We start from the raw sequence: 27,997 nt of genomic DNA on the forward strand, positions 1-27,997 counted from the left end.
TTATTCACTAGTTGAACACCTGATGGGCACAACCTAATAAAATAAACAATTAATATTCAGCTAAATATTACATAATTTACACTTTGTTTTAGATGACTAGCATACAACTGGATATTCCTTTCAGGATGAAAAAACAACAACTTAGTGGGCTCTTGAAATTGAAAACAGGAAAACTCAAACAATAAGAAGTGGACTCAACTCAAACCTGATTGTCTGAAGCTGAAGGGAAACGTAAAGAAAACATCAATTCAGTCTGACACTTATTGCTGTGTAAATGAGAAAAAGGCGTGTGTGAGTTGATATTTCAAAGTTAGCATTTAAAATAATCAGAGACAAAATGGCACTAGACACAACAATCATATTGTTCAGTATGTCCAGTCTGCAAGAAGGGAGAGGGGGAAGGGGGTGCATGGAATCTAAAGCGGCAGCTCTATAAGCTCATTGAAGTGACAGAACAAAGATGTTGCATTTGGCAAAACATGATACGGGCTGCAATTTATCCTATGCTTGTTTTCTCAATATCTGGATAAATAAAAACATACAGTAGCAAAAAGACACATTCCGAACGAATTTTTGTTTCATGGTAAACCACTAATCCTGTTCTCATAGGTCACAAGTATACTGTAGTACTGCAATGACTTCTCATCTCATTTTCTGAACCACGTTATCCTCACTAGGGTCGCGGGTGGTGCTGGAGCCTATCCCAGCTGACTTTGGGACCAGAGGCAGGGGAGAACCCTGAATTGGTGGCCAGCCAATCGCAGGGCACGAGGAGACCAACAACCATCCATGCTCACATTCGTACCTAGGGGCAATTTACAGTGTCCAATCAGCCTAACATGCATGTCTTAGGAATGTACCCGGAGAAAACCCATGCAGGCCCAGGTAAACATTACTTCAGTGACTTCTCAAAATAAAATATTGTCTCGTCATTTGCCACATAAATGTATTTTGATCGATCCATGAACTACAAAACAAACCATGTAAGAAACAGAAATGTTGAAATAATTAATTTATCTCAAGGTTGTTGAACAAGTCAGATACAAACAGCAAAAAAAATAAATAAACTTTGAGACTCAAAGAGCCACACCGCGCAGAGTCCTGCCAAAACAGAGGCACACACACACAGACACACACATGAATACAATTACAACCATATTCTTCACCATAACCCTCAAATCTAAAAAAAAGATTTATTATTTGTTTTTTAATAATTTGAATTTATTATAAGAGAGAATAAAAGTACTAAGAGGAACTTGAAACGAGGAAAAGAGCCACAGTTTATACAAAATATGATATGACAGCCGCATTCGACTCGAGAGCCACAAGTTCGCCACCCCTGATTTATCGCATCAGTGTTTACCTCTAATGAAGTTTTGCACAGATTGTCTCCTTCATGCAGAAATGCAGTATTAAAAATTGGAATCATCATCCCAATTGCGTTTTGAGGAATAATATTGACAATATCAAATGACTTCAAGTATATCCTGTGTTCCAACGCCAGGGAAACAAGGTTTAGACTCATAAATACATTCATTGGAATACGATGTGGAGCGCCAACAGTCTGTGACGTTCTTCCTTCCTTTCCCACCCCGTGAAAACAGCTTCGCTTTGAGTTTTAATCTCTGATTCGATTCTCGACAGGAGCGCAGTTACCGACAACATTCACCGACGGGAGATTATTGCGTTACAAAATATTCCGCCGAGTTATGAGGAGAAAGGCGCATCTTTTGCCGTGACGCATGGCCACTGCGTTTGATATACAACGCTGTCAACTCTTCTACTAGATTAAAAAAAAGAAAAGAAAAAAAAAAAAACAGGCACACTTTGGGACTATTTACAAACAGTAATCATTTGTCAATGCGGATTATAAACAACATGAAGATTATGTACCTGTGGGTGCTTTGCATCTTGGACCTGTCAGGTAAGAATGAAGATTAACCATCTTTTATCCTAATACTGGAAGCGTCAATGTATTAGAATTAAGAATTATGTCAGTGCATGTCATGTTTTATAGTTAACTTTAATATACATATACATATATACATATATTTTTGAGTCACAAGGACTCTCGAGCTGAATTGGGAACTCTCTGGAGAGAAAAAGGAGTTCATCCATGTTTCCTGGCATTGTTCTGTGGATCTGGGGCCTGAGGAATGTTGGATAAACTGATATTGGGTTCAGGACTTGGTTTATTAAAGTATATACAATAGGGCTTGAGCAAATTTTTCATACAATGGCTATACATTCCTTCATTAAGTTTAGTGTTGGAATATTGATATTTTATTCTATTGAAAGACTCACTTTTCCTCTAGTTTTATGATATGATCATGACATTATTGAAATAGTACTCTATTCAATAACCAGATACAGATTATGACCACTTCCCCAATAAGAATATATAAGTAATAATAATACAATACAGTACAATACAATAATAATACAATACATTACAACAATAATACAATACAATACAAAGGCACGTTTAACATACTATATTCTGTTTATGATTCAGAATTGTTTTATGCTATTGACAACGATGCATATTAGGTAATAATAATAATTTGATGAGAGTGATTTGTTCAAGTGGTTATTGTAGTTTGGAAGGTAGGTAGATAGGAGACCTGGAGAGAGATGAAACCTGGGGTCTTGACCAAGATTATTTTTTCATTTGAACCGCTTCATCCTCACTAAGGTCTCAGGGGGGTGCTGGAGCCTATCCCATCTGATTTCGGGCCAGAGGCGGGGGAACCCCTGAATTAGTGGCCAGCCATTCGCTGGTCACAAGGAGAACAAAAAAACATTCACACTTACACTCATACCTAGGAGCAATTTAGAGTGTCCAATCAGCCTAACATGCATGTCTTTGGAATGTGGGAGGAAACCGGAGCACCCGGAGAAAACCCATGCAGGCTCAGGAAGAACATGCAAACTCCACACAGGTGGACCAATCTGCATTTGAATCCAGGTCTCCCACTCTGAGCCCGACCCGCTAAACTCTCATCCACCGGCCCGCCCTGAGAGTTATTTTATTAACAAATATTTATTTTTATTTTACCTTTATTTTGTTCTACACTGATTGACATGATGCTTTCCTGGCACTTTTCAATTGCTCTATTCTTGGAAAACTGGCAATAGTAATGTTGAGAGAATGTTTTCTTTCATCTCAACGTTTTAATGACAAACTGTAATTCAGATTTGAACTTTGCTGTGCTCATGTTTATATCTTTAGTTTGCATTAATGTGCCTTAAATGTAAAAAAAAGTAGTAGCACTAAAAACCATACATCCCTGAATTGTCTGTACAAGCTGTAATCAATAATATTATTGGCAAGTTGGAGTGTATCCTGGCCTGCTTGATGTGAGAGGCTGGTTACACCTTAGACTGGTTGCCAGATAATCATAAGATTAATGTGGACTAATCAAATGGTTGGACAAGTTACAGTATTTGAATAGACTAACATGGATGTTTTAGGAATATCAGGAAATGTGGTGTGCCAGGAGAAAACCCACACAATCAAATAGAAACTATGAAAACTCCACAGGCTTTAAGACCCAATGATTAAACCTCAGTAAAGCGAAGGAGGTGTTTTAACCACTCAGTTATTATTCTGCATTCTACAAGATTTGTTTATATATTTAATTTATAATTGAAATGTGTGAAGCAACAGGTAAAAATTATAAATACGTTGCTTCATGTGGATTGCTTTAATCATAAATGAATGTTTTACAGATGCTGTGATTGACTTGACAATGATATCCACAGCAGAGGACATCCAAGTCAATCATTTCTCCATCACATGTATCAACGGAGAGCGCACACCTGCTCATGCGGAACTAGATATCAAAAGAGACAACAAAATCCTCATATTCCCAAAAATGCCAAACTTCAAATTGCATAAACAAAGAAACAAGAAAATTGTGGCCCGCGAGTTTAGAGATTTGGATAACATTGGCATATTTTACTGTGAATCAACTCAAGAAAATCCATCTCTTGAGACCGTGACAATGATAAACAATTTCGGCAGAGGTGTGTTCACATTTCATTTAATATTCCGACAGTTGTTTTTTAATGACACTTTTATAAGATGAAAAATGACGCCATGTTTGTTATTCATAGCTAACTTTATCCCAACTCACCTGACGATAACCGCCAATAAAGGAGAAACTGTCCACCTTAGCATGCTGCTACTGAGCTCCCAAAAGAGGGATGTGACCTGGAAGTATAACGGTAAGCCATCTTTTTTTCTACATATTTACTAAAAACAGAAATCCAGTCAAAGAATGCATTCAAGGCTATATCAACAACTATCCACTTTTTGTAGGAAATTACTATTATATGACTCACTGGAATGACATGGTCAACCGCACTGCTGTACTGACAATAGATAATGCAGCTTCTGCCAATCAAGGCATCTACAGTGCCAGCTACGTTGGGGACAGTCCTCTTCATGGGGCTTGGATGAGACTCATTGTCAGAGGTTTGTTGGCCCTTATCATACTCCTGCTTAAAGGCTACACACCCAGAATCATGGATTTTAACACCTTGAGACCCATATGTAGCAATAACTTAAATGGTTGACAGATGCTCGTGCATCATACCGTGAACTTTAGTCAAGTTTGTAAAAGGCAAGCCCACCAAATGTTTTATCTTTACATATTTTCACAGCTACAATGCTCAGAAAATCAGTAAAGTGTCATTTTGGTAATAGTGTGATAACAGTAAATTTCTTCCATTGTTCAGTTGAGGACATTGGATGTAAAGACAAAAGTATAATAAATGATTTTATACTTTGTTTATAAGCCACTATAATTTGCATGATGAAATCAAGTAAATAATTGTTAAATGACAGTGACATAACAATAATAAACACATGTTGACGTCATTTTTGCATACCCAGCATCCGTCAACTCATTCATTTTCAACACTACTTAACCTTAACACGGTTGTGGGGTGCTGGAGCCTATCCCAGCTGACTTAGGGCTACACCCAAAAACTGGTTGTGAGTCAGTCATAGGGTACACACAGAAACAGATAACCATTCGCACTCAACACAGCACCATTGGGTGGAAAATGATCCACGCTGCCCCAAGTCAGCTGAATGAACCTCTCCACCAGATCTGATCAAATTGCTTAAATATACTAACTGGATGTACAGTAGTTAGTAAGTTTCAAATTGGCAATAAATCTCCAAACAGTTTTTCTCGTTATTGATGCAAAACATGGAATGGGACATTTATGAAAAGAGAAACGTGAGCTGATTTTGCACACTTTGAATGAGGTGCAAAATCACAGCAGGATATGTCCACATGCTGTACTTTATTATTCTTAAGAGACATTACTCAGACATTTCAAAACACCATCTGTTCTGATGCAGGATTTTGGTTTTCCTGCGATTTCTCAATTCCTGTGTGCATAATATCTCATAATTTGAATGGGGAGCATCTCATAAATATACATAAAAAGCAGTCAGCAAATGCAGTAACTTTTAAACCTTTTTTTTTGTAGATTGTCCAAATAAGAAATGGGGACATTACTGTGACAAGGACTGTCCAGAATGCCTCAATGGTGGAGTCTGTCATGATCATGATGGAGATTGTATCTGCCCTCCTGGATTTATGGGAACACGCTGTGAGACAGGTTGGTACTCATTGATGTAGTAGTTGTGAGAGGTAGCGAAAGGGAATTTAAGGCATATTGTATACTTAAAATTAAAATGCAATGTTGTCTGAAGTTGTATTAATGTATTTGTAAAAGTTACTGTGAAGGCGGAAGGGAATTTGGGAGATGTTAAATGCTTTAAAGGCAAATACATTGTTATCAGAAGTCCTTTTGTGTGTAAGTAATAGGGATTGGACTTTTTATTTGGTGTGAGATTGATGTGGATTTACCAAAAGTTGCTGTATTTATTTGAAACCTTTTGCAAAACATTCATTCCAAACCGCTTATCCTCACAAGGGTGGTGGGAGGTGCTGAAGCCTATCCAATGCACCAGAAGGGTAACACCCTGAATTGGTTTGGAGCCAGCCAATTGCAGGGTATAAGAAAACAGACAATCATTCATGCTCACACTCATACCTGGGGGCAATGTAAAGTGCTCAACCAGCCTACCATGAATGTCTTTGGAATGTGGGAGGAAACCGGAGTACCTGGAAAAAACCCACGCAGCCCCGGGGAGAACACGCAAACTCCACACAGGGGGACTAACCCGGATTTGTTTTGGGGATGTTGGAGGATGTTTTTTGGGATGTGAGAGGAAACTGGAGTACTCAGAGAAAACCTACGCAATCTGGGGGAGAACATGCAAACTCCACACAGTGAGGACCGACCTGGGATCGAACCTTCGACTCCATAACTGTGCTAACCACTCGACCGCCCATTGAAATTAAAATGAACGTTTTTTTAGGAACAACTTAGAACTATTTGCAGAACTTTTTTTCTTGATAAACTCAGAAGAGGAACCACTTAACATTCTGAAATTGCATTGATTAAAGACCCTCGGGCTTTTGTACAATGGTTGCCTTTTTGGCAGAGATGTTTTGGTAAATGATATCTTCATCAAACAACAGTTTGACCACCTGACATTCACTCTAAAACAAACTATATACCTTGCCGTAGAAACTGCCCCTCGTTCCCTCACTCGGAGGCAAGGCTCCTAACAGTAAATTAAAGTATCAGATTGTACTGCACAAATTAAAATTCGACATTTTAAAATCAAAAGAAGAGTTAGCTAAAGCACTGAAAATAAATTATTATCATTATTATACTATTGAGGATTAAAAAAAAGATACTGCAATATGTCGACAGACTTGAATGATGCAGGCTTAATTTATCTCTTTTTAGTTTTACATTTTTTTCCCAAAACAAAATGAACAGCGCTTCAGTTTTGGGCAAATAACAAGCTCCATCCCAGTTACGCCTGTTTAGTGGATTAACTTGCATTTGTGAAAACTTTACACTTGTTTTTGATTATGCGAATAAAACCACATGTGTTATCTGAGAACCCCTAAGAAAGACACTTTCCGTTTAAATATGCACCCGACCTATGATGAATTGCATTTTCATTTTTCTTAAAAACACACTTATCCTTCTCTGATGGTTTGTAGCATGCCGAGTGGGAATGTTTGGCCGAAACTGCCAAGAATCGTGTAGCTCTGATATGAACTGCAAGGGGTTACGCTTCTGCCTACCAGACCCCTATGGCTGTTCTTGTGGTAGTGGATGGTATGGAACTCGGTGTGAAAAGGGTACGTCGCATTTAATTTTATAAGCCCTTAAATTATACTACCTCAATATATTTTGTCTGCTTCAGGATTGTGCAACCTTTTATTTACTTATATTTAATTCTTTTTTTTCAGCCTGCCATAATGACATGTATGGACCAGACTGCAGGTTGAACTGTAGGTGCCAGAATGGAGGAGTATGCAATCGCTTTATTGGGTGTGAGTGTGCCCCAGGATGGAGGGGACAAAACTGTGAAAAATCTGGTAGGTTTTCCATCTCATTGTCTATATCGGAAAGCGATATCATCATATTTTTAAAATAACTATTTATTTGAGCCTTCTGAATTCTGCTACATGCAGTAGCACTTCAGATAGAGCATTCATTTCATTTTTTTTGTCCTGCAACATTGGCCAAAAATGTAATGTATTGGTTTTGTTGTTAAAATATGTATTTCTTCTCATTTGCCGTCATTCTTTCTGACATTTTGTGAAACATCTCTCTCTTCTCTCACCAGATCGGGCCCCAGAGATCATAGACTTGGATAGTAATTTGGAATGGAATCTCAATTCCAAGCCAAAAATTTATTGTTCAGCCACAGGCAATCCTCTGCCCAGTCATAACAGCATTGAACTCCGAAAGATGGACAGCACTGTGCTCAAGGTATGAAGATCAACGACTAACCTCCATCCCAAAAAACCCAAACTTGTCTACTGTATGTAACCACTCTTATAACCCAGCGGCTCCAGCTTCTCCTGTGACATTTGTGAGGATAAGTTGTACTGAAAATGAATGAAAAATGAATATTCAGAGGTGATTAGGCACAATTGAAGGGAGATAAGATTGAAATCACATGTAGACCAGGTTGATGAATCAACTACTAAATAATGTTTAATTTTTGCTGCGAACAATTCATTCATTCATTAATTTTCCAAACCGCCCAACCTCGAAAGGGTTGTGGGGGTTGCTGGAGCCTAACCCAGCTGGCTTTGGTGAAAGGCAGACTACACCCTAGACTGGTCACCAGTCAGTCATATGGCACACAAAGAAAAGAGACAGACAACTCACTCTCACAATCACACTGACACTGATGAAAAAGCCTGCCCCAATGTAAGGTGGCCATCTCCTGCAAATGTGTGATTTTATTTACGTACATTTTCATCCACTATTACAAAGCATAAAATTCCAATTTGAGGCCTTTTCAATGAATTAAACGTTTAGTTCTACTGGGATGCAAATGATAAAGCTGTTGTTTGCTCCAATGTCAACATTTGCTGTCCTACTGCAGCATAAATTTCAATATATTTTCTATGATTACACAACTTCACTATTATTTCTCTCCCAGGCATCACACACTGTCATGGATTCTAATAAAAGTATCGCCATGTTTGAGATTCCACGTCTGAGTGCTGAGCATGGAGGATTATGGGAATGCAGAGTTTCCACTAATGGCGGCCAGGACACCCGTAAATTTAATCTGACTGTCAAAGGTATTTCTGAATTATTTTTAATAGTCAACATTTGGAGAGGGAAAGTGATAAGTTTGATGTTATATTTCTGTAGAACCACCTGTCCCCACAACTGCTCCTATACTCCTGGAAAAGAGAAGTAAGCAGCTACTTGTGATGCCAATGGACTGCCACAAAGGAGATGGCCCCATTATTTCAACCACACTCCTCTATAAACCTGTAGATAATAAAGATTCCTGGTCATCCATAATTGGTAAATATATTGTTCATTATGAGATTGTCATAAACGCTATTATTGATCAAAGTTGGATCAAAATTATCCTGTAGTAGGCCATTTATGATGTCATTCTAATATTGTATTTTCTCTCAGTGTACAGTGACAAAGAGCCAATCACACTGATGAACCTGAAGCCTTCAACACGCTACCGTGTACGGGTTCAGCTAACGCGTCCTGGCGCAGGAGGAGAAGGAGCCCCTGGACCAGAGGCCATCATGGAGACTGATTGTCCTGGTAAGGAAATAGGAAATGTATGAAATAAATTGTTCCTGGCTTCAAATATAAAATATGTCTAAAACTGTGGCATCCCAATAGACATGCTACAGTTTGCCATGTTTAAGAAATCCGAGGACTCTGGAGAAAGCACTGATTTTGGGAACTGTTTGAAATTGGTTTCTCTGCTGTGATTGAACTTGGAAACTAGTTATATTCTAAGTAACTCCTCGTGCAAGGAGTTAGTTTTTCTCTCTTTCTCCAAATGGGTCACCTTGCACTTGAAGGTATTCAGTGCAAAGGGCATGTTCAGGAGTTACTGTTTACATTATGCCTTGCCACCAAACGATCTCTGATCTCTTACGTTAAATTATTTGGACGTCATAATTGTATGTTGACTGCTGTGAGGTGCTATATTTGAGCTATTTGTGTGCAGTCAATTAAAATACGGCGTGCAATTTGGCAGAAAACAACAGCAGACATTATTCGACCGGAGGTCGTTGATAGGCAGGATTCTGCAAGTGTCTGCGGTCCGTCTGCGCGTCGTAAAATTCATGATTGGTTCTTTCAATTGGTTCATTTTTAGTGGTTTATGGTTCTTTTTAGGAATTTGGAATGTTACTCAATCGTGGGAGTACAAAAATCTATTTTTAGTATTGCAGATTTACAAAAAATAGTGACAAAAATATTTGTCTGCGTCATTCTACACGATTTTCTCACCCAAAAAAAAAAAGCACAAGATGAAAATAGTCACAAAAATAAATAAAAAACCTGATCGACCGCCTCCGGTCGATCATGCTTACTATGTGACCTTTATATCTAAGTAAAGAAAGTACCTTTATGATTAGGTAAAATGCGCAAGGCCCACTCAGTTCTCACTGTGTTCTCTGTCACTACAGAGCCCACAGTTCAACCTGAGATTGACATCAGCTTGGTGGAAGGTCATAATGTCACTGTGCAATGGAAAATGCCCAGCAACAGTGGCATAACTGCCAACTCAGCCAGTGGCTTTTTAGTGCAGCTCTTTGGGCCGCCACCACACGTTGAGAAACTACTGGAGGAGATGACCGTGTTAAATGTTCTGTCCAAAATTTTCTACAACCTGGAGTATCAACAAGACTACACGGTGGTGGTGCGCCTCATCAACTGTGGCAGTCAGGGACCACCTTCAAAGCCCTACCACATCCTTATCAACAGCCAGGGTAATTAGTTGGGGTGACAATATGGCAAAATGAAAATACTCATCATCATCATCGATTTTATCATGATCCTGTTTATAATTACAAAGCGTTTTTAAATGTTGAATTAAAGCATTTAATATAAAATAGGTGTGCAAAACCTTAAAAGAGAACAAACTAATTTTGAGACAAATTAGCTTTCTGAACAGTAAAACCTGTTCATTATTGCTATTCAATTTAATAGCACAATTTAATATAAACAGGTGGCCCGATAGACGATTGGTTAGTGCGTAGGCCTCACGGTTCTGAGATCGATCCTGTTTGGTGATTGCATGTTCTCCTGCCTGGGTTTTCTCCGGGTACTCCAGTTTAATATCACATCCTCAAAATATGCATGGTAGGCTGTTTGGACACTCCAAATTGCCCCAAGAATGAGTGTTGTCTTTCTCCTAGTGCACTGCGATTGGCTGGCCACTAATTCAGGATCCCGCATGCCTGGGGCCCATAGTTGGCTGGGGTAGGCTTCAGCACCCCCCTTGACCCTTGTGAGGATGAGTGGTACGGAAAATCAATGAATGAATTTAATGTAAACATTAAAGGCAATCAACTCTGACACTTTTCTAACATAAAAACTGAATACCCTATAGGTTATTTTAACCCTTTGAAACCTAAACCCCTAGTTAGTAGGGATTTAGGATTCAAATAATTCTAATTTGCTCTCAATTAACTAGGCCCTATTTAATTGAGAGCGAATTAGAATTATTTAGATTCTGAGCCTTTTCATGGTTTCTTGGAAAAAAGACTAAATTTCAAATATAATTTGCCATAAATTTGGATCACATTCCTATGTCACTTTAGTTTTTATCTGGGAAAATAATATCACATTGCTCAAAAATACGATATGTTTGGCTATAAAGACAGTTTTGGGTGTAGTCCGCCTTTCACCCTAAGTCAGCTGGGATAGGCTCCAGCAACCTTTTCCAGGAATGTGTGGTAGAGATGATGAATGAATGACGGTAAAGGATCAAAACAGTTATAAATGTAATTTGTGCCACAATTTAAAACAATTATGTTCTAACCTAATAGTTCAAGATTTGACCTCTTAAAGAGAAATATTTATATGCCAGATCACAATCACAAATTTTGAGCCAGGAACCAATTTGTCAACTTTATCTTGTGCAATGAAGATTCCTTCTTAAGGACCACTTGTTGTGAGAATGCACAGATACTTTCAGGATAGTATGCTGACCCTTGGAAAGTTACCCCGATCGAAAGACACCAAATTGAAACATATTATTGCGGCACACATTTGAGGTGTCCAAGATCAATGTATCACTTAGCCAGCAGCTGTCCCAGCCAGTTTATGTGAGGCAAAGCACCGACTCCACACACAGAAAGTCTCATCAAAAGAGCCAGATAATAACTCATGAGCAATATTTTCCCGACCCCTTTTTAAGTCGACTCTAACAATCTGTTGGGTCTATGAGATAGTTTAGATTAACAATCTAATATCATCATATTGCAGCCCTCCTGGTAATTTGTAATTCTAATTAGTTTGGAAAGCCGTCAATCTGGACTAAAATATACCTTTTAATGCTGATTTGGCTTTTTTTTACCAAATAAATAGAGGGATAAGAGCAACTTATAGAATTACATACTTTTTTAAAATTTTTACATTGCTGTTGATTCCTAGTGGTGTTGACTCACACAACTAGTGAGATTTTTAGTATGCCTTCATTTTGCATGTGTTTCTTGCTAAATACAGAATCACTGGTAAGGATTCTAACGAGTCTCATGTGTTCTTGTCAGGTCCATCACCACCACGTAATGTCCAGGCCATGTTCCTGTCCTTGTCAGCTATACAGTTAAAGTGGCAGCCCCCTGAGGATGTAAATGGTGGCATCATGAAATATGTCATCGAGTACCAGCCAGTAGGCCAGGCAAACCCACACCTGTGGCTGGACACAGATGACGGGAACAAGACGACTAAAGATGTTACCGCGCTCAACGGCAGTACACTTTATCAGTTCAGAGTGAGGGCTTTTTCCAAGGTGCCAGGGGAGTGGAGCAAGTTTGTTCAAGCCAGTACACAAGGGAACGGTAAGTTTATCAATTCAACCATAACCTCTGTAAATATATATATAAATATACAAATTGCTCCATCCGTTCCATTATCAGTTCATCTTACCATCGTGAATCAAGTTATGATGTAAATAGTTTCAAATTTGCATACATTTCCACGTCCACCTTGAACATTTACTTGACTAATCACATCCTACAATAGAAAGGCGGACATTTTCAGAATGCAAGTGCACTTGTAAATGTATTTATGTACTGTATTACAGTGACATGTAGCTCAACATTTCTATTCACAGAAACATTTGATTAAACATGCAGCTGCACATCTTCATTTGTAACTGCACAATTAATTGCCTAACGAACAATATATGATGTGCAGGCATTGCTTCTGGAGAAACAAACTTGAGGGTGAGGGTACTTATCTATGATTGACGCGTCAATTTCAAAATAAAAGCACATGATGTTGTATGTACAGTATAACAACCCAGCAGAACAACCAGATTTACACAGATTTGACCTCCTTGGTGTCCAAATTTGGCACCCCTGTTCCAGGGTAGAGTATCTAAGGGCCAGACCTTTTAAAAATAAATGAACAAATCCAGCCCATGGAACAAGAGCAAGTTGCATTTTTTGTTCCTGGCAAAACGTGATTATGTCCTCGACAATTGATGATATCCTGGATCGCAAATATCTTTACTGGATTTATAGTTTTGTGTTTTCCAAGCATTAGAGAGGACCACCCACACAGGGCCCAAATACACTTACTTAATATGACAAGGTCCATTTATCTCTTCTGGCTGAAAACCATCTGTCCTATTTTTTTCTTTCCACCTTTATTCTTTTTTTTAAATCTTCCCTTCAAAAAAGGCTTGGAAAGTTTAACACCGACCACCCAGGGTGTTGCTTGGAAATCAGCAGGGGACAACTATCAGCTGTTGGTAGCAGTTGTAGCATCAGTGACGGTAACATGTGTGACCATCCTTCTGGCACTGCTTGCATTTTTCTTCATCCGCAAAACCCTACTCAACCGGCGTCGCACATTCACCTACCAATCTGGATCAGTAAGGACCTGATAATTTTTTCACTTTTCCTTTGAATTTCGCTATTTTTTGTTTATACATACCCCTTATTTGAAACATTGCTAAGGTCAGCCCTCATGTTATCAATAGGGTGAGGAGACAATTCTACAGTTCAATTCTGGAACTCTGACATTGACCCGAAGACCTAAGCCAACCCCTGAGCCCCTTACTTATCCAATCCTCGAATGGGAAGACATTAAATTTGAGGATGTCATCGGCGAGGGTAACTTTGGACAGGTATCAAATTGATATTTTCTTTATAAGTTACTATCATTTACTTGTGTACACAACTGACCTAACATTTATGTTGAAACAGGTGATCAAAGCCATGATCAAGAAAGATGGCAACAAGATGAGCGCAGCCATAAAAATGCTAAAAGGTGATCTTCAGTTTAGCACGAGCAAATTTCAAATGCCGTTAATGAATAGTTGTTCTGGTGATTTAAAGTCTGTTTCAAATGAGGCTTGGTTTCTTGGTGAATTTATTTTACAAAACTGTGTTTGACTATGTTTTCACTGCAGAGTTTGCTTCAGAAAATGACCACCGAGACTTTGCAGGGGAACTGGAAGTGTTGTGTAAATTAGGCCAGCATCCCAACATTATCAACTTAATTGGAGCATGTGAAAACAGAGGTGAGAGACACAATAGGGGCTTTAAATAGGGTTTTTTTTTGGCGGGTAATTGCATAACTAAGTCCGTTTTCAAATATATGGACTATTCTTTTAACAGGTTCTTCATTTTCTTGTGGCCCTTTAATCATCTTACTGCATTTGATTGACCTGGCATATTAAAAGAAAAATACTAGAGGATGAGAACCAAAGGGAAAAAAATTACAATATGATTCTTAACCAAAAATATGAAGAATAAAAACTATTTAACAAGGGAGAACTTATTATTGTAAAGCGGCCTGTGATTTATTATATAGGAGTCCATTAAAAAAAACACTTGTTACTTCAACATATAGTCCACTGTAATACCCATCAGGAATTATTTTCAGAAACATCTGTCAGCACACATGAGTTCAAGTGTGTTTCAGCTGGAACTGTGCATACACTGAATCATTCATATGGAGTTATGGGTAATTTTGAATATCTTGAAAAACTAAGCAAAGTAAAGTTAAGTATAAAAAACTAGCGAAACACCCAACATGTTAACCCAAAACACACAAAGAGTACAAACTGTGAAGAGCCAACATTTGATCTCAGTTGCTCTATTCAATTGCTCCCTCATGCTGCTGCTTTATGAAATACATAACCAGCTTTTATCTTTTAGAGTCTGGCCAAGCTACCCTTCACTGTATCACAAACTTAAGGACAAATTAAAGCTAGATTTTTATCACAAATTTCAGCAGTGATATCTATTCGATTGTTGGTTGTTTGAGATGTTGTTATCAAGACTACTTTTTTTATATACTTGTTCCAGGTTACCTGTATATTGCCATAGAGTATGCCCCCTATGGCAATCTTCTCGACTTTTTAAGAAAGAGTCGTGTTTTGGAGACTGACCCTGCCTTCGCCAAGGAGCACGGCACAGCCTCTACACTCACCTCCCAGCAGTTACTGCAGTTTGCTGTTGATGTGGCGACGGGGATGCACTACCTCAGTGACAAACAAGTAAGATTGTGTTTAACGACTTATGATGATTTATCCAGTCATTAGGCGGCCCGACGACTGAGTGGTTAGCATGTCGGCCTCTTAGCTCTGTAGTCTTGGGTTCAAATCCAGGTCGGTCCACATGTGTGGAGTTCACATGTTTTCTACGGGCACTCCAGTTTCCTCCTACATTTTATGTTCTCTCCGGGCTTGCATGGTTTTTCTCTGGGTAATCCGGTTTCCTCCCATATTCCAAAAGCATGCATGGTAGGCTGGTTGAACATTCTAAATTGTCCCTAGGTATGAGTTTGTGCATGGATGGTTGTCTGTCTCCTTTTGCCCTGCGATTGGCTAGCCACCAATTCAAGGTGACCCACACCTGGTGCCCATAGTTGGCTGCGATATGCTCTAACATCCCCTGTGACTCTTATCTTGAAACTGAAAATGAATGAATAATATGCAGAAGTGACCCATGGGACAAGGACATATTTTTTACTTGAATAACATCTGTTTAACAAATGAAACTGGAAGAATTTGATTTTGATTTTCCTGAAAGTCGCCTTCAAAAATTTGGACACTCCTGTAATTTGGCATTTTTGATGTTTATACTTTCACTTTCCTTGAAAATGTATTTTATACTTACTTGAAACTAATTAATTGGGTCCCTTAAATGAAAATATTCGTAAATAACGTATTTTCTCCTCTTCATTCGTGTGAAATCAGTTTATTCACAGAGATCTGGCTGCCAGAAATGTTCTTGTTGGAGACAACCTTGTTGCAAAGATAGCTGACTTTGGCCTCTCCCGTGGTGAGGAAGTTTATGTTAAGAAGACAATGGTAAGTGTTATCCAAACAAATGTTTATTTTATTTTCTTAATTATTATTGTGCTAGTTAGAGTAATTTATTGAGCAAGGGGTATTTACGTTTCTGCAAACATTTGTAGTTATAGTTACGGCATGGCATAGTTAGAAGCAAAAAGGTATCCTGTGACCGAATGGTTACTGGCGACAACAGCCCACTGTTAAAGTGTTCTGAGACAAGATACTGGAAACTAATGTGCATCCAGTGGGATGGAAGTGCACGATTAGTTTATCCAATTTATGGATAAACGTGAGCCTATTTAAAGTTCCTCACAAGCAGTGAAAAGGTTCTAAGTAAATGTGCTAATAAATGCTCTCATTTACCATAAGCATAGGTCCATGCATTAACAGAATAGTTAGTAAGTATAAAAGTAGGCGGCCTGACAGCTTGAGTGGGTAACAAGTCGACCTCACAGCTCTGGGGTCCTGGGTTCAAATCCAGGTCGGTTCACCTGTTTTCCCCCAGCCTGCGTGGGTTTTCTCTGGGTACTTCGCTTTCTTCCCACATTCCAAAAACATGCATGGTAGGCTGATTGGACACTCCAAATAGCCCCAAGTTATCAGTGTAAGCGTGAGTGGTTGTCTCTCTCCTCGTGCCCTGCGATTGGCTAGCCACCGATTCAGGGTGTCCCCTGCCTCTAACCGGAAAGTGGGCTGGGGTGGGCTCCAGCACCCCCTACAACCCTAGTGAGGATAAAGCGGTTTAGAAAATGAATGGGAAAAAAATAATTAGTGCTTGTCAACATTTATATCTGCACTCATTCCGCTTCATCAAAGAATTCTATGCTTCCAGGGAAGGTTGCCTGTTCGCTGGATGGCCATTGAGTCCCTCAACTATAGTGTGTATACAACCAAAAGTGATGTGTGAGTAACAATTGCAGTTTTCATCATCATGTAATGCTAACATCAGATCTGTTAAAAAACAATGACTTTACAAAACTACAAGAGTCAGCACAGGGCGTATGCGTCATATTAACATATTTACAGTATGTACGAGAAGTTTTTTCATGGAATACTACATTAAAAGTCTGATAAGTGTGTGTAGGAATGAGGGCCATAAAATAGGAATCCCATTGTGTGGCATTTAGAGAAATCATTTTCATCTTCTCATTTTCCGGTTGTTTAAATGACGTCACCATGTTGTTTAGTACATTATGGGATCCAGGAAAAGCGCATATTAAAGGCTTTATGGTATTGGTCCTTGCTTAAACGGAAGAGACACTGCCTTATCTAGTGGTAGGTTTAGGCCCGAGAGCATTGATGACGCTAGGCTGAGGCATGTGAGGACAACAATGTTTGTTTTAAACACACCTTAAACAAAAACTGAAAAGAATCGCACTGAAAGAGTCAAAACTCATATTTTGAGCATTTATATTAAAAAAATCATCGAAATGACTCCACAGCACCTTTAATTGATATATTATACAGATATAAATGTACAATATTTAATAAAGAATCATATGATAGTTCAAATTAAACATTAACTTGGCCTATACAGCACTGGTTTTGCCACTGCTTATGGTTAGAGCATTTCGGAGATACAAAGTCTAGTGCATCTGGCGAATTGAAATCCTTAGGAAAAATATTAAAGCAAAAACTATTTATGTTGCTGGTATCATGGCAGCTAAAAAACTACTTATTTTACTATAGTGAGCTCTCAAATCTACCTAGCACAGAAAACGGCTGTCAAGACAAAACAACAAATCATCCGTCTGGTGGTGAAGGGATGAGTAGTGTGTTAAGTGTGATAAGCACAACAAGGAAGTTTTGGCTACAACCTAGCAGACGTTGGTACGTCAACTGGAATCTATTTATATGTACGACTGAAAAACAACTTGATAGAAATGGGTGGTTTGTAGAGTTACAGCAACTTGTCAACATCATCAATATTGAAATAAATAATTTCACAAGACCAGCTAAAAAAATATAATTATAAAATGATGTATGATCTTGTAAACTCACTTATTCATGACAACAAGATTATTGAATTTTATACTGTATAATGCTAAATATTCACTTTACCATATCACTTTAAACTGTTAATGTTGCACTTTCTTTTTCTTAGATGGTCTTTTGGAATCCTACTTTGGGAGATTGTAAGCCTCGGTAAGTACAAATCATCTAATCTAAACAGAATTCTGTTTTACCCTCAAACTTTTACAATCTCAATAGTACAATTGTGTATTTGCCTCAGGTGGTACGCCATACTGTGGTATGACGTGTGCTGAACTCTATGAAAAACTGCCTCAAGGCTTCAGGATGGAGAAGCCAAAAAATTGTGACAATGAAGTGTAAGTTGTGATTTCCCCCATATCAACAAGGCTGTTATTGTGACGAAATAAGGCAATTTGATCTCTCCCCATACAGTTATGAACTGATGAAACAGTGTTGGAGGGATCGGCCGTATGAAAGACCCCCTTTCTCTCAAGTCTCAGTGCAGCTCAACAGGATGCAGGAGGCCAGGAAGGTAAAAAAAAGTCACACACTCAAATATGTGTGTATATATAAATATATATGCGAGTTTTGGTAAACACTTCATTTCCACAGGCCTACGTGAACATGGCGCTTTTTGAGAACTTTACTTATGCTGGAATAGACGCTACCGCAGAGGAAGCCTGACTACCAGCCCCCCCAGGCCCTGGCGTGCCACATAACCTCAAAAGGAAGCCCAAAAGATTGTCCTCACGTTACTGCCATCTCCCTGCTGTTTACCGCAGAGACAGGAGGACCAGGCGCCCATTTAAAACCACACAACTATAGATGCAGGACTGTGAAAGGACACTGCGGGAACATACCTGAGGCATTAGCAATATGGAGCGTGTCCTTGGATGAAGGCAATCACAACAAACCTGTCAGAATTGTGGAGAGTGAAATTATCAGGCTTCTTGTTTGAGTTATTTGGCTTGCTGTTACACCACAGGGTCTGTGGGGTGCTAATGAAGACTGTTGGGAACATATACAATGTAGCACTTATCATCAATATTTTTATGATACCTTATGGACACTATTATGATAGAGGATTCACAGAGGGTTCTTGATTTTCATGCAAGTGCTCATTGTGCCAAGTTGAGCGTTTTGGTGCAAAGGCCCTTAGAAATGTGCCAGTCGGAGTCAAATTTGGTGGTAAAAAGTCTATTCAAATTCTGCACCGCTCAGACTACCGCTAAAGTCTTGAGGTTGTAGATAGATGGCTGGTCCAAAGCGATTTAAAAAATATTTGTACGGGGCACAGACAGACCAATCGCGACCTCAGTGGTCACTTGTATTTATCACCAACTAATTTTACATTTGCCACCTCATGGTGTAGAAGTTCACTCGCCTGACTTTGGTGTGGGCTCGATTCTCACCAGTGGCGTTATGATTGGGAGTGTGGTTGCGCGTTTGTCTCTCTGTGTACCCTTGCGACCATTCTAAGGTGTAGTCTGCCTTTTGCCCGAAGACCGCTGGGTTAGGCTCCAGCAATACCCACAAACCTTTCGACGATGGGCGGAATGGAAAATGAATGAATTATGCATTTGATAAGGGTACCTTATCACATCGTCAATGACAACGAGCAACGACCATGTTTCACGTCTATGTGTTTGCTGCGATAAGAGATATACTCTTATGCAGAGACAATGGTACCATGTTTCCACTAAATTTGAATGGAATAAGAGGAGCCTCGTTGATTGAATGGCTGTAAAAAAATGGCATTAAAAATGTCTATAGTTGCTCAGCCTCTGACTCTCAGATCTGCCGGTCTGTGGTCATTTTCCTTAATATAAACACGGACGGTCAAAGTGGAGAGTTGTGCCAATCGCCACTCAATATTTACGCCGTTTACAGAAACAGAGCCCTATGCATAATCACTGCCACGTGAACTACTGTACAGTTTACTGTATATAATAGTACTGTATTTTGTTATCAGAACTTCCTTTAGCCTGAATGTAATTATTTAGATAGGGCACTAACGGTTGTGTCAATGTTTAAAGCCACAACAACATATATACATTTTACATAACTATTTTTTAGCGTGTCTTTAGTGCCTCTTTTCACCAATATATATATTTCTATATACATAATCTACTGACTTTTTATATTTGATACATGAACAATTGCTAATGTTTTTCTATAATGCCTTTTATCCTTGTTATTGGTAGTATCTGTCTTTGTTTTTCAATGTGTTTTTGGATCTGCTATGCAAACTCCAATGCACTTTCAGATTAAAGTACATAGTTGAATTGTTATAGTAGTGTATGAATTTATTTTTGCAGTTAGTATCTTGTCAATAGTGACTATTAAAATAACTGGTGCCAAAAAGTCATAATCATCTCTCAACCCCAAAATGATGTTATAGGCGTCTTCATAAACAAACAATTAATGATAATAATTTAACAATAAATAATAATAATAATGTCTATCAGAACACAAACAAAAAAAGCATTTAGCATTAAACCCATTTCATCCAGTATGACTCAAATCAAAGAGGGCATGATAAAAGCAAAACAAACAATCAGATGAGACAGTAATAAATAGATAAGAAAAATTACTAAACCTGACAAAAAAAACTCCAGCTTTGAAAAGTTGCATTAAATTGTCCATTAAATTAAAAACTGCTAAAGTCAGTTCAAATGACCTGGAACAGAGAGTCGTGAAAAGGCGGTAAACATCCTTATAACATAGTCAGTATCACTTAAAACATTGTACCGGTATAAAAATAGTATTCATACATTACTAGGATCTATTGACTTTTCAGCAAGATACTCATAAATACACTGTGGTAAGGTAAAATATATAGACGTGGCAACCAAAAAAAAAACCTATATGTGATCTTCATTTAAGTTTTAAGAAGAATGCACTGTAAAACATAAATCTTTTACAATTTACCGTACTACATTTTATTCAAACAACTTTCATTGAAAAACAGCCTTTGTCATTTTGTATTAACTGATGAAAACTCCCATATTGCTAGAGCACACATACACACACATACAAACACTTCCTTCTTGTCAGATTAGTCCCTTGGCCTACCCCCATCCAGCCCACAATCAATCATCTTAGTCAAAACACTGTTGACGTGAAAGCAAAGACAATGCATGTAACAAACGTGCTGTATTTTTTTATTTTATTTTTTGTACTGGCTAATAATTCAAACTAACCTAAATTCATCATAACAATAAACGACACAATGAAGATACCTTTCAGTTTGTGGATTGGAATACTTTCTTTGCTCTGGATATGTTGTGAGTTTGTGACAATCACTTGTCTTTTACAAGATGGTAAGGAAAATGTAATACGCTTCTATTTGAACTAAATATTTCTTAAAAAATGTCAATGTACACTTGACTGTTGGTCCTGTATGACAGAAACAATTTTGTGGGCAGATATTTCTCTCCTTCAGGATGAAGAGGACCCAAAATGTTTCACAAAGACAGAAGAGGATTTTACTTGTTTCTTTGAGACCAAAGACAATGGGATTTATGATATGTTTTACAGCATTGGCGAGTATGTTGCATGAAGAAATTCATTAATAATTACTACTTAACTGCTGAGCTAATATTATTCAAGAATGGAGGATAGGTATTAATAGGTATAAATAATACCTTTTATAAAGAATACTTTCTATTTTTTTTTTATTTGGATCAGATTTGAATCTTGATTTGGTTATGATACCTTTCAGTTTGTACACACTTTGAAAACATTATATATACACTTGTATATTGTATGTTTAATATGTGACTACAATGATATGATTCTTATAAAATGAAGCAATTCTTTCTGTCATTAAGATTAAGACGCTCTGGAGAGAAAAGATGTGATTTGTTGACTCAGAGGACAAAACAAGGAATGTTTTTACACATCTGCTCATTTCCTTATTTGGATGTGGTCTCATATGTGGATATACACCTTCACGTGGTGGAGCGCATCAGCAACACCAGCATCTGCAGTCGCATTGTCAGTGTGGAAGATCACAGTAAGACTTGTATTTCCTTTAACTTGGTCATTTAATGCCTAATCAATATATTTAATTGCCATGTTGTTTGGGTTAGGGTTAGGGTTCGTCATACAGTTTTTAGCAAATTGCAAAGTTGGACAGATTTGGTCAGAAATTAAATATAATGACTCAGTTTTTTAGTAATTACGCTGTACTGTGGCATGCCTCCAACTTTGTTGTTACCATCTCAAGTCATAAATTTAAGCATATTCTTTTTTTCTTGACATTTCTTTATCTTTAGTTCTCTTAGATGCCCCCTTAAATGTGTCTTTACACCATAATGGCAAAGCTGGACAGCTCCGAGTTTCATGCTTCACAAATTTACCAAAATACTGGGAGGATAAGGTTCGATATAGGATTGAATACACTTCCAAGGGACTTGGAGAAAGAATAAAAGAGGTAAAGGCGAGTATTTGGAAAGTTATAGTTTTTCTATACAAACAAGTTTGTCTGTATATATACAGTGTGAAATGACAACCAATTAAATCTGCTACCGGAGTAGTGGGCTATTTCCAAAAATGTGTCCGCAAATGGGCTATTATATATTGTTTAACACATGCACAGAGCAGATAAATATTTGATTCGACATTGTGGTGATGACATGGTACTACTATCCTTTTATGATAATTCAAGAGATCTATAAATGGCCAATTTATCTTACTCTACACTGTATGTCGCCACTCTTTTCATTTCAATCTCCCAATAAGTAATCCAGTGGTAAGCATGATGAAAAAATGTAGATATTGTTTAAAAAGTATAACCTTTTTTTCTCTAAATTGCTTGTTCATTTTTGTTCCAACAGGTGCGTGAAGAGGGAGTTGACTTATTAGTGTCCGTAGTGCCTGGGGAAGAAGTTCAAATTAGGGTTGCTGTCAAGTGTGGCAATATTGAGAGTGCAGGACACTGGAGTCATTGGTCAAATACTGTTAGGGATGTGGCGCCACAAAATGCAGGTACGTAGAAATAATCGGACATAGGCTTTGTCATCATCATTGACTCGACAAAAGCCACATTGTCATCATACCCAGAAACTGTGTATGACAAAATGAGTAGAAAGAGGAATGATTGAAAACAAATGGCTAAATAATGATGATGAACTGTTTTACAAAACATCCAACACATTCTGGCCAGCAGATATGCTGGGTTTGTTGTTTTTTGTGCTGGTCTTGCTGGTCTTGCTGGTGTAGGTGCAATGAAAGCACCAAAACACAGAAACATCCACCTGGGTGCTTGAAATATTATAGCAGGTTATTGTCTTTTGACATTGCCTTAGTTTCACCCACAATTTTTGATAATTTCTTAGGACAGAAAATCTGAGTAAATATGTGGCGGGTGGTTACCACGTCCGCCTCACAGTTCCAGACTCCTGGGTTCAATTTCACCTCGGTCCTCCTCTGTAGAGTTTGCATGTTCTCATTGGCTTAGGTGGGATATCTCCAGGTATTCTTGTTTCCTCCCACATTCCCAAAAATGCATGGTAGGCTTGTTGAACACTCTAAATTGCCGTAAGAGTGTGAGCGTGAATGGTTATCCGTCTCCTCGTGCCCTGCAATTGGCTGGCCAGCAAGCTGGGATAGGCTCCAGGCACCCCTGGAGCCTTGGGGAATGCTGTTGGTAGTTCAGTTTTCACGAGTTAAGGGGCCGTGATTGGGTGGAATTGTCTAAATCAAAACTGTGATGATGCAAGGAGGAATAAGACGCCACTCGGCCAGTTGCCAGTGCGAGACACCAATTCAAAACCCACTAGGCTACCCCCTAAATCCCACTGCACTACTCGGATATTCATCTTACCAAGACCATGTTCAAATTTGTTCTTCCACTGGTGCAAACAGAATGTAGCACACAGGCCGTGATGCTTTGATCAAACTTTACTCTCCTAGGATAGTATGATTTGATATCAATAGGTTTGAATATTTTTGGCAGTTAATATTTCAGGATTTAAATCAGTGGGGTTTGCTAACAGTAAGAATTACAGTCGATAAAAGATCTAAGGCAATCAATTGTTTAAACGTGTTTTCACTCTTGAATCAGTTATTCGAAGTTGGCTTTTCTTACTCCAGGGGACATTTCACTCATGTGCTACACTTCGGATCTGCAAATAATCAGCTGTCAGTGGAACAACAGCAAATACAGCCAACTGAATCCTTGCAGTCTTTTCAGTAGGGTTTTTATCAGGTATCAATTGAAAAGTTGTTATTGATTTTGGTCATTCAGTCTTTTAGAATTTGTTTTGCTGGCATTTGTAATGACAATGAATGTCTTGCAGTGAGTCTTTGGGCTGGACTGATTGGAAAGAATGTCTGCTTGATGGGAACACCACTGACCAATGCAGTTTTCAGGGAGATGAGTCCAAAATAATGAAAGTCAAACTCACTACTGCTGCCATTCCTCTCACCAGGACTTTTTATACCCAAGAGTTTATTTTGAAAAACATCAGTAAGTGATTGTAGTATTTTTTAATAGATTTAGCTACAAGTAGCATTCATCTTTGCTTGAGATATTGTTTCCTTTAAGATGCTTTTTGTAGTACTTATCATAAAATGAAAATAGAATGATAGTGTAATGCAGATTGTGTCAAATTTAACTGGCATACTGTCTGTAAGACAATATATCATAGCTTCATTTGTGTGGTTTTTATTTTATTTTAGTCAAAACATCCCCTCCAACTCATCTGAGAGGATCACTGGAAAAAGATAAGTTGTGTTTAAAGTGGGACACTCCTATGATGACTCTGTCATCCCATTTGAAATATGAGGTTGGCTGGCAATTCAGAGATAGCAAAGCATGGCTGGTAAGATGTGATGCTTTTATTTCAGAAAACAAGCTTAAGTTGTTGTTCACATCATCCTACCTATTCCAAAATATGTGCACATAGTAACATACTACATTATCATTGTGATAAATCATGAGGTGCGAGCTAATTTTTAAATGTTCACCCATATCCATGATCACTTCATATGCTAAATATGTCACAATATCTCAGAAATACTACCAATCATATGATAAACAAATGTATCAAAACTCGAACCACATACCCCAGTAAGAATGTTTTTGTCTTCCTAAAGCAGTTTACCTTTTTTGTGTGTATTTTCTAATCCTATTAAGACTCGCTGTTGACCTGGCATTCATCACTGCAGTTGTCTTTAAACTGTTTTTAAACAAACATAGTGAGGCTCAGATTCTGTTTAACCGACATTGTAGCTTGCCATACATAAAATGCAACTCATGCATCCATGTTAAAGTTGATGTTGTTTTTTTTCATTCATTGAATATATAATTTACATCAATACGTGTCCTCAGGTGATTTCCCCCAAGGGCTCAGCAACTGATGCATGTCTGGAGGCTCCGTCAAGTATCCAGTATAAAGTGAAGGTCAGGACTAAACCTAATGGATCCATATATTCTGGCCACTGGAGTGAATGGTCTGATGTTCTTACTGGGGAAACACCTACTGATCTAGGTAGGCTATAATGCTATAATGCAAAAGTTTTACAGTGTTGGAATCAAGACAACCCATTTTGAGACCAAGAATAGACCAAAACGTATAGGACTTTTAGGTGTGTGTGGAGTTGGTATGTTCTTTCTCATGGCTGCATGTTTTTTCTCTGAGTACTAAAGTTTCCTCCATCCTAAAAACATGGATGATAGACTGGTTGAACACTATATTGTCCCTAGACATTGTTTTTCTCGTGCCCTGCAATTGTCAAGAAATTCAGGGTCTATCCCGCCTACTGCCTGTAGTTAGCTGAGATTTTTTTTTAAATCATTAGGAAGGAAGTCACTTACAGAGGTGATGGAATGTTAATAACACCAAATGATCAATGTACTTTTTTCCCCTCAAAGACTTTTTCTTGAAATCACAATGAACTTAAAGACCCGATCTTAACACAAATCCCCAAATCCGCCGTCTTGCTAGTCCAAGAATAAGACAAAATAGAATTTTGGGAGTCAAGATTGGAACAAGGCCAAGACTTTCATAGCCTCAAACTTACGTGTACAGTATACAGCTGATGTTGAGATTGGGTTAGATAGCATCGATTGGCTGAGATCAAAGCATTTCACGTTATTATTCGAAAGATCAATATCATACCTTGATATCTCTTTTACAGACACTTTGCTCATGTTGTGTGTCCCTGCCACACTGCTCATAACTGCTCTTATCATCATCACTTTGGGTTTTACTTACTTTAGGTAAGACTTAACATTTTCACATCTACAATATTATACGTATTTTAAAAAATATATTGTGATTTTTAGTCCTTAACCTCTTGAGTAAATACACAAAAAAACTGGATGTTAATGTCTGCATTTAACATGTCTTTTATAGCAAGCTCAAACAATGTTTTTGGCCACCAGTGCCGAACCTTGATAAAGTCCTTCAAGGCTTTCTTGCTGAAATCAACTTGCAGAAATGGGTATCTTGAGAGTTTTTGTTTATACTTTGATATCATATTTTTCTTGCTGTAATTTCAAGTCATGGTAAATCTGCCATGTTTCACTCACTCCACTTACAGGACCCTCCAGTCACCGCAAAGCATAATGGTGAGGAAACCACTTCTTCAATAGTCGAGGTCATGTCCCAGGATGAGGTCTCAGTTTTGGCTAAGGCATGTGAGGATTTTACACAGCTTCTGTCACTGGATCAAGGACATCAGGCTATAGAGCAGCAAGAGGGGAACCCTAGACCAGAACTGACATTGCTTCCAGACTATGTGACTCTGAGCAGAGAAAGTGTCATTGTTTCTTTAACGGGAAACAAGTACGTCTGTGAGCAGCTCAGAGAGATAAGAAGTCTAGAGGTTGAAGGGGAGCTTTATCCAAAAACGTGCCACTGTTTCTTCAATGACAATTCTGTGAATGTCGATGAGTGCTTGGACACCAATCTCCTAAATCATTCCTACCTGCCACTTTCCGAACCTGTGTTCAGAGTCCATGAGAAGCATACATGTCTCAGGGGGCCTGGAAACCTTTATACTAGCCTAACTTCTAGCTAAATGTATCACCATAAAAAGTGTGGCATTCTATGGCCGGGATACTTTTAATCTCTAATGTCAAGGTATTTCTGTACATTTATTCGACTGGAGGTCGTTGATAGGCAGGATTCTGTAAGTGTCTGCGCCCCGTCTGCGTGTCGTAAAATTGATGACGAATGTCGCGAGATTGTCCGCACCCCCTGCTGCGTCACTACGGTATCGCATCGACGATCAACAGAACTCTTACATTGCTAGGATTCTGTAAGTGTCTGCGTCCCGTCTGTGTCGTAAAATTCATGAATGGTTCTTTCAATTGATTCATTTTTAGTGGTTTATGGTTCTTTTTAGGAATTTGGAATCTTACTCAATCACAGGAGTACAAAAATATATTTTTCGTATTGTAGATTTACCAAAAATAGTTACAAAAATATTTTCTACGTAATTCTATGTGATTTTCCCACAAAAAAAAAAGCTTACGATGAAAATAGTCACAAAAATAAAATAAAAAACCTGATCGACCGCCTCCGGTCGATTATGCTCACTCTGTTACCTTTATTCTCACTGGTTGTGACATTTTTCAATTCAGTTTATTTAAACACTTGCAGGGTAGAGTGAAAAGTGAAGAATGAGTCTTAATCTCTACTTATAATACTCCTTCTTAACCTGATGTTTTGTTGTGGCCTGTGAGGCTGGCATGAATTTTTGTATAGTCAACTTGTATATATATTCATTCATTTTCTGAACCACCTATGTTCACCAGGGCCGTGCGAGCTTGTATATAGACTTAACTATGTATTGAATTGCAATGCAAAATATTGTGATGTAATGCCTGTTTATTTAAAAACAAATGTTAACCTATGTTATTATATTAACAACAATTCTATGGTTCACAGACATCCATTTTTTTTTATTCAAAAGCAGGAAAAATCATTTTCCTTTCATAATTGCTTCCCCCTGAGAAGGTTGATGATGGTATAGTGGTCCTTTTTCCACTCATAGTTGTGTTCAAAAACCACTAGAGGGCGGTAGCTTATTACGAACTAAGGTTACACTGCAGTTATTAATATAAGGTATGCTTTT

General features: G+C 38.3%; 2 protein-coding genes across 4 annotated transcripts; both read left to right on the forward strand.

Moving 5' to 3' along the window:
- The first annotated feature begins 1,560 nt into the window (after window positions 1-1,560).
- On the forward strand, window positions 1,561-20,206 carry tie1 (tyrosine kinase with immunoglobulin-like and EGF-like domains 1). The gene is made up of 23 exons (XM_077717761.1): window positions 1,561-1,924; window positions 3,733-4,029; window positions 4,120-4,230; window positions 4,325-4,480; window positions 5,509-5,640; window positions 7,107-7,247; window positions 7,359-7,487; window positions 7,739-7,884; window positions 8,567-8,711; window positions 8,785-8,943; window positions 9,061-9,201; window positions 12,168-12,458; window positions 13,305-13,498; window positions 13,607-13,753; window positions 13,833-13,896; window positions 14,039-14,149; window positions 14,940-15,130; window positions 15,833-15,946; window positions 16,764-16,834; window positions 18,036-18,076; window positions 18,165-18,261; window positions 18,338-18,437; window positions 18,518-20,206. Exons 1-23 carry the CDS (start codon window positions 1,861-1,863, stop codon window positions 18,587-18,589), a joined length of 3,114 nt encoding a protein of 1,037 aa, XP_077573887.1. The 5' UTR covers window positions 1,561-1,860; the 3' UTR covers window positions 18,590-20,206.
- A 786-nt stretch (window positions 20,207-20,992) lies between these two features.
- mpl (MPL proto-oncogene, thrombopoietin receptor) lies at window positions 20,993-27,949 on the forward strand. Of its 3 annotated transcripts, none has more exons than XM_077717215.1 (12): window positions 20,993-21,228; window positions 21,316-21,454; window positions 21,739-21,923; window positions 22,186-22,343; window positions 22,747-22,897; window positions 24,005-24,119; window positions 24,211-24,380; window positions 24,593-24,735; window positions 25,245-25,404; window positions 26,054-26,135; window positions 26,272-26,359; window positions 26,459-27,949. In XM_077717215.1, exons 1-12 carry the CDS (start codon window positions 21,138-21,140, stop codon window positions 26,936-26,938), a joined length of 1,962 nt encoding a protein of 653 aa, XP_077573341.1. In that variant the 5' UTR covers window positions 20,993-21,137; the 3' UTR covers window positions 26,939-27,949. The 3 variants fall into 3 exon arrangements, with proteins under 3 accessions (XP_077573341.1, XP_077573342.1, XP_077573343.1); XM_077717216.1 differs by having other exon boundaries at window positions 21,334-21,454; XM_077717217.1 differs by lacking the exon at window positions 20,993-21,228 and having other exon boundaries at window positions 21,338-21,454; window positions 21,719-21,923.
- Window positions 27,950-27,997: the final 48 nt, after the last annotated feature.

This window comes from Stigmatopora nigra, chromosome 5 (genome assembly GCF_051989575.1).
Source record: "Stigmatopora nigra isolate UIUO_SnigA chromosome 5, RoL_Snig_1.1, whole genome shotgun sequence".
NCBI classification, from domain to species: domain Eukaryota; kingdom Metazoa; phylum Chordata; class Actinopteri; order Syngnathiformes; family Syngnathidae; genus Stigmatopora; species Stigmatopora nigra.

Bases quoted from the DNA above. Each gene is read 5' to 3' on its own strand.
- mpl (XM_077717215.1), top strand. From the start codon at position 21,138: ATGAAGATACCTTTCAGTTTGTGGATTGGAATACTTTCTTTGCTCTGG. The intron at 26,136-26,271 runs GTAAGACTTAAC...TGTCTTTTATAG, and splicing joins TTGGGTTTTACTTACTTTAG to CAAGCTCAAACAATGTTTTT. The intron at 26,360-26,458 runs GTATCTTGAGAG...CTCCACTTACAG, and splicing joins AAATCAACTTGCAGAAATGG to GACCCTCCAGTCACCGCAAA.
- tie1 (XM_077717761.1), top strand. From the start codon at position 1,861: ATGCGGATTATAAACAACATGAAGATTATGTACCTGTGGGTGCTTTGC. The intron at 1,925-3,732 runs GTAAGAATGAAG...AATGTTTTACAG, and splicing joins TTGCATCTTGGACCTGTCAG to ATGCTGTGATTGACTTGACA. The intron at 4,030-4,119 runs GTGTGTTCACAT...TGTTATTCATAG, and splicing joins GATAAACAATTTCGGCAGAG to CTAACTTTATCCCAACTCAC.